A 10,223-nucleotide genomic window follows, 5' to 3' on the forward strand; every position below is an offset into this window, starting at 1 on the left:
TCTCTGCCAAGTTCTGACGAGAGAAGGAGATAGGAGGAGGGGAGAGGGGCGAAGTCTGGGGTCTGAGGGGGTGAGGGGGCCCAGCAGACAGGAACATGTAACCAAGAAAGGAGAGTGGGAGGAAAAAGAAAGTTGACATTGTCATGAGGCCAACATCCACCTGCCCTGTTAGGGAAACAGACTTTTCTCTTTCTCTATGGCACAATAATACGACCAGATGTTGGCTGGGCTTATATGTTGACGAAACAAAAACATTTTTATGACGTAACATGACATTAATTTGATAAATGTAATGAAACCATATGGGAGGAAGAGCTCAATTCAAGGTAAAAAGAAACAATATGTCTGGGAATGCTAGGAGAGAGGGCCTCCTTTTACACATCCTTGGAAGCAAAGTTGTGTATCACAGCCTAAATCTATGAACCCTCTCCTGTATTGCCGTTCTATATTCATGTTTTTAATCTGCATAATGTGATGTTGTACTGAATATCTGCACTGCTGTGACTGCGGCAGTGTTGATATCCAGTATAACAGCACGACCATGAGTGTGATATTGCTTTTAAAGAGTTTAGCTTTCTACAGCATCCTGTACTTACTAAACAAGCAAACATAAACACAAGTGTATGTTGTTTTTTACAACTTTGTATTTTCACTAACCAAACATAGATTTTAGATAGATTTTTGATGCTTTGATTTATGCTATTTCAGACTATTGACTTGTTTATTTTAAGTGTTGCTTTGACCATGCACTAGTGATAAAGGATGGCAGCTCTGCACCACCCTCTGCTGCTCTGTAATGGTACAACAGCTTTACCTGTGACCTTTACATTAAGAATTAAATCATTTTTAAAATCATGGAATTGGACTTACGTTAAGTTCCAATTTACAGATAGACTAAGTGACGGGAAACTGTTTTTAAAATATCTAGAATTCAATGTTTTTAGAGTAAAGTTTTAAATTCCTGACCTCTGCTGCGCCATTGTATAGAGTCGTCTGCGCATGCGCGTCTCCAGTATAGGACTGTCGAGGTCGAATTAGAACAAGGCGAGTAAAAGGCACAATAATGCCTTCAGACCATGACAAAGCTGCGTACCCTGCGCCTCCACGGCAGACTCCGGTTGTGGACAAACAGACCGCACTGCCAAACCCTGCCGTGATTCTGACTAAACTCTTTTATTACTCCGTGGACCTGCCTGTCACCACATTTAGAGGTAACTCAAGCTAACATGGCTAGCTGGGCTAGCTAGCTAACCGAATAGCACAGACACATAGCCACAATAAGCTGAGGCTGCTGCCTAAACATGTTGTTGAATTTGTATTGTCACTGGTTAACACTGTTAATTTCCTGTGTGATATCCCATCAGATCAAACACATTGATGTGGTTTGTGTGATTTAACCCCACAAAGCTAACGACAGCTACAAGCGAGATGTTTTGCTAGCAAGCGTCCTTCATAGCATCATGAAGGATCCCTGCACAGGACGCGTTTGCCTTGCGTATTGTGAAAGCCATTCTTTGAGCAGTTTTCTTCCTCTCATCCAGGTATCATCGACGGCTTTAGGGAGAACAACAGGCCCGTGTACTACCACCAGAAGTACCGCCGTGTCCCTTACCTGACGGAGTGCGAGGAGGGAGACTACACCTGCTGCTATGAGGCTGAGATGCAGTGGAGGAGAGATTTGTAAGTGAAGGTTAAAGATGTTAATGTGTGGGAGAAAAATGTTCAGCTGATGGTTCTTTATGAGGGGAAATGCATTAGACACTTAGAACAAATCCTACATTTGACAGTATTACATGTTCTTAAACTTCCTGACCCTGAAGCTCCAGCTTTGAATTTGGTGACATTTCCTTCATCTTTGTCATGATACTAGTAAAACACACATTGATACCTCTTTAGATACCACAGTAACAAAAGCAGAAGTCATGGGCATCTAATACTAGGAACTTTCATGTTTTAATTAAGACAGTATGTATAAGTATACTTGCGGATTAATTCCTCTCCAAAGCACCGGTCTTTTCAAATAGATGTAGATTTTTATACTATACCATTGTTAATTAAAATAAAAAAATTTTATGTTTACAGCCCTTCTACACTATATTATTTAACAAGACCACGGCACCTCTTAGCAAAATGTGATATGCAGCAGCCTTTTGGTAGAGATGATCAGGTATCATTGATGGCACTTAAAGGAAAGTTGATTCAATTCACATTTAAAGAGTTTGGGTGTTTGTGTCAAAACGGCTTATGGCTTATTTTTTCCATATTGTGATTTTTTAAGGCCTTCCTAGTCATGGGCATTGCAAATTACCTCATATTATAAATAATGTGGTGAGTGGCATCCTTTTACTTGCTCTGTACTTGTCCCTATACAAATATACATGAAATAAATAAGACGACTACTGTATGTGCTCACTGCTTAAAATGCTGCGATGCGCTAGCAAGGTCCACAGAGACCACTCTATAGGATATTTAACCGCAGTGTCCTGCACGGAGCTCTCACCTGAACTCCTTGGTGTAAACCTCAACGCTAATGGGAAATCAGGCTTAGCCCCCTGATGCCTGTTAGCTCATTTATGCTATTTTCTCTTGAAGTAATAGTTGAACTGTCAATTTGTTATGTGCAATACTTTTTGGTATTTATTGCATTATTTAGTCCTATTCGAGGTGACACTGGAGTTACTTGTGTTGTTGTCGCCTCCCTGCATACAGTACATGTAGAAGAGCATCCCTCTGTGTTATTCAGAGATATTATCAATATGGTGTTGTTGTCCTCTCCCCCTTAGCAAAGTGGACCAGGAGATCATGAAGGTGGTGCAGGAGCGTCTACGGGCCTGCCAGTCGAGAGAGGGACACAGCTTCCACCAGAACTGTGCAAAAGAAATGGAGTTGTTCACTGAGACAGCGAAGAACTACCAGTTACGCTGTAAGTTATGTGATGTCTGGAGCTTTAAAGTGAAGCATAAAAAACAAAAACTGTCTTCACTAACTCTACATGTTCCATAGGTGCTTTAATAGACTCAAAGTTTACCGTGTGTCATTCTTTAAATGTGTATTATCTCACAGATGCGGTAAATCATGTAACAAATACTGTTTGTGTCCATGTTGAAACGACTGACAGAAGCTTATTAACAACTTTATAAGAAGTTAAATAAATGGAAAATAAGTTTTGGTGCCATCATGACATTATGTACGTTGAGGAATGTAGTTGTTTTCAGTGTTATTTTTGTCTGACCTCTACTTGTGCTATATTTAAAACTTGACTTTTTTTTTTTCCAGATGGAGACCTGGGAGCGTACGGCAGTAGTCGTAAATGTCTAATGAAGCAGAAAGAACGAATGATGGCTGCCCAGGCCCAGACTGCTTAAGAACAGTCGCCATGAAATCGGTCCCGTGTAAAGATTGTAAAATAAAATGTATGTGACTAATCTGGTCTCCTAAAGTGTGTTGCTGGATTTTTATCCAAGTTACATAAATCTGGAAGTCATTGCAGAAATGTGCAAACCTCATACAGGAACATTTTTTCTACAAAAGGATACAATATCTATAGTCATGTTAACAGGGTACGACAAGATTTGGAGAGAAATGTGAGGAAGAATAAGCAACAATAAGACACAATGGTAAAATTAAAAACCAGGGTAACTGATTTGACAAGCACTTTGGTAGCAAGGGATTGAATTGTTGGATCTCGCTACTTGTACAGCCGTATCTCCCCTTCATTCTCAAGCTGTGTGAGCCTAATGTGAAAAAAGCAATATGTGCAGGATTACTTTGATTAAATAGATATATTTGCAGATCACTTTTAATTTTCAGGTATTGTGTTGGTTTGCTTTAAAAAAAAATAAAAAATGTGGGGGTTAATTTAGTGTTTATTTTTTGAAGTTTTTAGCGCTTTTAAGAAACTCATTCTTAGCGATAGAATTACATGCCACATTAAGGGCCGTAGTCTAATACGAAAGTGTAACAGTGGCATATAATGAATCCCGTTAACCCTACTTTGTCAGGAAAGTTTAGAATTAAGCATGTTTTTTTTCCGTTTTGGCTTTGAGTAAACTGGTCATTTGCAGCCTGAACCGAGACCTAAGTCCATGATGTCAACAGTCAGACATCAGCAAATAGATACATGTGCCTCATTCTGCAGACGGTATAGTCATAAATATGCTCTTCAAACATTTACAAATACCTAGACTTATCCATTATGTAGTCTGATATTAGCCTGCTTTCATATCTTCAAAAATAAAGTGTACGTTAGAGTTGCTTTATGTTGAGGCAAGTTTCTATTACATAAAGTACAAATGTGACACAGAAACATTGTGATGTTTCAGAACGTTTATTCAACAATTCTCTTTATAAAACGTTTAGGAGGGGGGAGCTGCTGCTGCGGCGGCCTGTCTCTCTCTCTGCACAGACACCCTGGTGTGAGTCTTGGCCAGATGGTCAGTGAACTCCTGGGATAAGAAAAAAAAAAAGACAACACAATTATAAATAAATGAGCCTCACTTTTAAAAAAAGCTAATGATCACTCAAGTCACTGTACTGTACCTGGTAGGGAGACTTTGTGAAGACGGTCTCCTTCCACAGATCAGGGGTCAGGTAGCTGTAAGTCTTAGAGATGGCATCGAAGGTGGCCTTGGCTGTGGAGGAAATAATGAGGTTTTTAGACTGAGCGCTGAACATATTATCGTGCTGCAGACTTTTCTGAACAAAAGATGTAGAGTACTGAAAGGGGGAACAGAGGAGACGACTTTAACAGTCTTTCTGCCGTGCATTACAATACTCGTTTCTTTCTCTCCGGATAACGACAACTACACCACTGCAGAGGTGAAGCTGGGCAGAGCAAGGAGAAAAACTGAAGCACTGAGCTGATTTAAAGCGGTTGCAAACACAAAAGGTCTTACCGAAGTTGCCGAGGGTGGCTGTGCAGCCCCTGGCAGAGGTGTAGCAATCGTCGATACCCGCCATCATGAGCAGCTTCTTGGGCACAGGGGCTGACACGATACCGGTACCACGGGGGGCAGGGATGAGACGCACCAGGACAGAGCCACAACGTCCAGTCACCTTGCAGGGCACGGTGTGGGGCTTTCCGATCTTGTTACCCCAATAACCTCTCCTGACAGGGACGATGGACAGCTTGGCCAGGATGATGGCACCACGGATGGCTGTGGCCACCTCTTTGGAGCACTTCACTCCCAGACCAACATGGCCGTTGTAGTCACCAATGGCAACAAAGGCCTGGAAGCAAAGCAAAAAGGGGACAATGTCACAACTGGACCATCAGCACCATGGGGTAATAAGGCCTTTGGTACATGATGAAAACTCACCTTGAACCTGGTACGCTGACCGGCCCTGGTCTGCTTCTGGACAGGCATGATCTTGAGCACCTCATCCTTCAGACCAGATCCCAGGAAGAAATCAATGATCTCTGACTCCTGCAGGGGAAAAAAATGGAAATCAACTTAATACTGCTTTGATGCTTCGCATGCTGCCACTAACACCATTGCATCCATTTTAATTTATCCTTATGATGGAAACCTGCAATTTTCCTCATAACAAAAAGTGCATACGCTAGCGTAGTTCGGTAAACAAAGTCTTTGATCACTTGCACTTCTTATAGAAACCCTGTTTGATCTAGATTGCAAAAATGTAATTTGGTTCAACAACAAAGTTATGTTGAAACTGATTTTTTTTTGCAAATATTAGTGAAACTGGGTAGAAACAATACACTTCCATATAATTTAGAATTGCATTTAACAACTTCTCTTACTGCAAGTAACCTGGATTTCCAGAAATTATCATAATTTGCAGAGAAAATTCAGCTTAGCTCTTTAACTTGCGTGATGATTCTCACAGATTTGGCCCAACTTCACAAATCGTGACAGGTTGTAGTCAACAGGCCCATTTAGGGGTCTGCTAATGCATCTTTCCTCAGACCTTCCTTTACACTAAGATAGCTAATTAATACCATGCACAGTATTTGACAGTTACTGTATCCATACTCAGCTGCTGCTTACCTTGATTGGCAGAGAGTACAGGTAGATCTCCTCCAGGGTCTTGATCTTCATGTCCTTAACCAGACGGCCCAGCTTGGTGACGGGGACCCACTGATATCAAACAAAGATCCATTAGAGGGGGCTCTTCGTACTACGAATTGAGGTTTAACATTAAAATGAGAATTCATGCGCTTGTAAGTCTGGCATTTACTTCCTTGTCCTCGGACTTGCCTCCCCGGGCACCGCGGCCCCTTCCACGGCCTCTGCCGCGGCCACGGCCCCGTCCACGGCCGCGTTCACCGAAACCTCCGCGAAAACCTCCTCTACCACCGGCGTCGTCCGCCATTTGCTATAGAACAGAGCAAAAGTCTTAATTTACATTTTTGTTCATCTCACATTTGATCGTATATCTCGCAGTTAACCATCTTACAGAAACCGGGTCGCCATATTGCACATTGAGGACCTCTTTCAATAATAACAAATATACCGGATTTTTCTACGTTTCCCTCGTAAATACACATCAGCATTTAAAATATCATGTTCAGTCGTCATCTTAAACGTAAAATCAACGTGTTTACTAGGATGATGTTTCAGATGTAAGAGGATTTTGAGTCGGAATAAAGGATGTTGCTGTCGACTTACGTGATCGTTTTTACAGGAAGAAGACCCGTGAGAGGTCCCGCAGGAATATATATAGCTGTATTCTCGCGATACTTCTTAGAGAAAATATTTGCTACTGCCCCCAGTGGCTGTTTCTCCACATCAATCTTGTGCTTTATTGTAAGGTTGTAACAATGTATTTGACGTATTGAATTATCATTTATCTTTTTGTTTTTTTTAAAAGCTGAAACATTATTTTGAAAAAACAGAAACTCATGAGGAACATTTGATGGGAAAATTTGCAAAATAACTGTTATGATTATTTGTTTTTAGGAAATAATTTCTGCTGTTCTCTTGAATGAAAATCAGACTGAGTGAGTAATGATGAATATTCTTTTATTACAAAATTAATTAAGAAACAGCACACATTTTTTACAAATTCACTCATGTAATCATATACCAGCCTACATATTCAAAAACACACTTTCAAGAGAAAGAACACATGCAGAATTATACAAAGCAGTCGCCAGCCAGCAGCAGTGAATTGAGATTTGTCAACTGTTGTTGCTACTCGGAGTCCCAGAGCTGCCGCTGCTCTCTCCTAGGTCCTCCTCCTCTACCTCATTCAGGTCGTCCATCACCTCCAGACTCTCACAGATCAGGCCTATCTGCCTCTTCATGTGGGCCATGGTGCTCTGCATCCTCCTCATCTTCCTCTGCAGGGCGGTGGCGATGGCCCTGTGGTTCCTCTGTCTTGCTTCATACTCCTGCCTCAGTTGTTTGTAGCAGTTGTGTTGCGCCTGGGTGCGATGAGAGAGTATAGTCCCACAGCCCATGTGGCACGGCTGACGCCAGTGTTCGCAGTGGCGTGCGTGGGTGTCCAGGTCCCTGCGGAGGAGCTGCGCCCGGCAGCCCTGGTATGGACAGGGGATGAGCTCGTACATACAGCTCATGCTGTGGCAGTACTGCTCGGAGAGGGGGAAGGTCTCTGCACAACCCCGGATCTCATTCTTACACTGTAACAGACCAGAGATACAGAGATTAAAGAAAGCAATGGCTGTAAATGACCTGATAAACATTTGCCTAACTGCAGCATAACGAGAGAGTCCTTTACATAAAGAGACACTAATTAGTGTAAATTATTTCACAGAGGTGGAAGTAGTAAGCAGAATTTTAAAAAACACTTTGGAAAATTCATGCTATAAAAATATCATTACGACAATGCAAGTATAGAAAAACTTACTAAATGATCAAATAAAAAAACTCAAAGCCCTACAGATCATGGTGCCTGTGAGTGCTTTTTAAGGACATATATTAACATTGTATTACTGATACATGATGGAGCTAATTTCAATTAATTTACAAATTGTTAATAATACATTTTCAACATTTTTATTAAGCTAAAAAAAAATGTCTTACAATTGAAGCCATCACAATTACTTAACAAGACTTACGTTTATGATCAGTTGATAAAACATTTATTTTTTATTTTCCTACCTTGATTTTCATGCGACCAATAGATTTGCTCAGCTTGAACATCACAAAGATCAAGCTGGGGTTGACAGGCTTCCTGCAGCAGGGGCAGGTCTCCTGCCTGAGGAACATAGATATCGGTTAGTCCTGTATGAACCAGACATTTAAAACAATCCAAAACAGCTCAATATTTCTGTGTTCTTGTCCACTGCATAGATTAGAGACCTCTTTAGCCACTGTAAGATGCATTTCTTGCAGAAGATGTGGTGACATGCAGCTCTCACTGGGCACCTGAGGACCCCCTGGCAAATGGTACAAATCAGATCGTAGTCTGGAGTGTCCACGAACAGCTCCACATCATAGCCCCCACTCTGTGTCGACACCTCCGGGTCCGCCTGGATGTGACAAACAAAGATAGAAGTTAACTAACGATTATGAACCCAAAAACAGCCAATCTACACACGCAGGAACATTCAATTAAAAAATAAATTAACGACTGCCCACAAAAAATGACTTTACTGACAGTTAAGTCATTGTCAGTGTTTGGGGATTAATTCCTTCTCTAAAATAAAGCTTTCCAGAATATTAATATTATTATATTTTTCATGGAGACTTTAAAGAATTTGGTTGAAAGTTATGATAGACTGTGAGCATAAGGCTGGGTGAAATAATATCTTGTTGCACATATGTAGTTTTTAGCTGAATGGTGATAATCTATATCTCAGATGGGGGGGGGGGGGGGGGGGGGGGATTCTGTAAAGAAATAACAAAAACAAAATCAGTTCTCAGTCAAATCAATATGGGCCAAAAGTCACATAGGCGCAATGTCAACATGTAGAGGAAGAATGACAGACCCATTTGTGAAATATTAAATTAATTAAAATGCTTTTTTTAAATAATTTTTTTTTATTTTCCTGCCTAAAAAAATACACACAACTGTGTCTTTTGTTATTCAGGTGGTTTGGGGAGTTTGGGGAGTTTGGCTCTGAGAGAGAACAGAGAGAGTCGGAGAAGGGTCAAGAGGGACCGACAGTGAGAGGAGAAACAGGTGAACTGGCGGGGAAGAAACATATAACGTTATTTCAACGCTATATAAACTATATTAATATAAACGATAATGTCTTATCCTTAATCTTGTTTGTAATTATATAGATATATCTTAAAAAGTAGATATATTTCCCAGCCCTACAACCTGGTTTTACTAACAGTTTTGTATTTTCACTACAACTGTTAAAAAAAAGCAGTACAGCTGTTTACAGGCTGTCAACAGTGTTGTCAACATAAAGGCACAAGAGGACAAAACAGCATTGTTCTAGTAACTCATGTGACTGGTTACATGATAACAAAAAGGAGGTGTAATTATTCTGGCAAAACTGATCCTTTTTCCATGAAAAATAATCACAATTACAAAATGCTTTAAAAATATAATCGTATTAGTTTCTTAATGTTATTCTAATTTGAATAAATTGTTTAATAGAAAAATAACACAATACTTATACAAGACATTTGACACTTCTTGAAAAATGAGTTGTTCAGAGATCAGAAATGTAGACAAGTTGTTCCCATGTTAAAGATAGTTTCACAATAAACCACACTCAGCCATTAACACAACCTTGATTAAATAATCATTATTAATAAACACAACAGCTGTTGTCTACTCACCATGATAATCTCCTGTTCTCACCGTTTTTCCATCCCCGGGGCCAGTTTACTCCATATCGGTACACTCACATGTCACAAACTCAACACACACCCGTGTTATCAATGCAAAAACACACATGAACATTCCTGACAAAACATGAAGGAGGGACCACGCGCGCAGTGTGTATGAGTGTGTGTGTGTGTGTGTGTGTGTGTGTGTGTGTGTGTGTGTGTGTGTGTGTTGTGTACGAGTGTGTGTGGACAAATGAAAACGGTGAAATTATAAAAAAAGAAGAGAGATAATGGCGTTCATTAGAGAGCGAGTCCCTTCCCTGCTGTTCTGGCATCAGTGGTCGACCTCCACACGTCACACAGGTGTTTTTAGACCTGCATAGCTCCAGCTCAGTCTATTGTTGTGAGCCTCGATGACATCATTTAAATCTTAAAGTTAAATTGAAACTATAATAATCGAAAAGATCTCACCCAGTTTACTTCTTGACTCCAATTTCCCTAGGTCACACG

At 40.6% G+C, this 10,223-nt stretch overlaps 3 protein-coding genes across 3 annotated transcripts; 1 reads left to right on the plus strand and 2 right to left on the minus strand.

Moving 5' to 3' along the window:
* The first annotated feature begins 983 nt into the window (after positions 1-983).
* On the plus strand, positions 984-3,425 carry ndufb10 (NADH:ubiquinone oxidoreductase subunit B10). The gene is made up of 4 exons (XM_061065461.1): positions 984-1,211; positions 1,542-1,680; positions 2,784-2,923; positions 3,277-3,425. The coding sequence occupies exons 1-4, from the start codon at positions 1,064-1,066 to the stop codon at positions 3,363-3,365; spliced, it is 516 nt and encodes a 171-aa protein (XP_060921444.1). The 5' UTR covers positions 984-1,063; the 3' UTR covers positions 3,366-3,425.
* Positions 3,426-4,308: 883 nt separating this feature from the next.
* Positions 4,309-6,739, minus strand: rps2 (ribosomal protein S2). Its single transcript, XM_061065451.1, has 7 exons — positions 6,630-6,739; positions 6,199-6,336; positions 6,009-6,098; positions 5,319-5,426; positions 4,896-5,229; positions 4,540-4,631; positions 4,309-4,445 (listed from the first exon to the last, which is right to left on the minus strand). The coding sequence occupies exons 2-7, from the start codon at positions 6,331-6,333 to the stop codon at positions 4,356-4,358; spliced, it is 849 nt and encodes a 282-aa protein (XP_060921434.1). The 5' UTR covers positions 6,334-6,336; positions 6,630-6,739; the 3' UTR covers positions 4,309-4,355.
* Positions 6,740-6,962: 223 nt separating this feature from the next.
* On the minus strand, positions 6,963-9,919 carry rnf151 (ring finger protein 151). The gene is made up of 4 exons (XM_061065454.1): positions 9,723-9,919; positions 8,286-8,455; positions 8,085-8,181; positions 6,963-7,603 (listed from the first exon to the last, which is right to left on the minus strand). The coding sequence occupies exons 1-4, from the start codon at positions 9,723-9,725 to the stop codon at positions 7,142-7,144; spliced, it is 732 nt and encodes a 243-aa protein (XP_060921437.1). The 5' UTR covers positions 9,726-9,919; the 3' UTR covers positions 6,963-7,141.
* Positions 9,920-10,223: the final 304 nt, after the last annotated feature.

This window comes from Labrus mixtus, chromosome 20 (genome assembly GCF_963584025.1).
Source record: "Labrus mixtus chromosome 20, fLabMix1.1, whole genome shotgun sequence".
Lineage (NCBI taxonomy): Eukaryota > Metazoa > Chordata > Actinopteri > Labriformes > Labridae > Labrus > Labrus mixtus.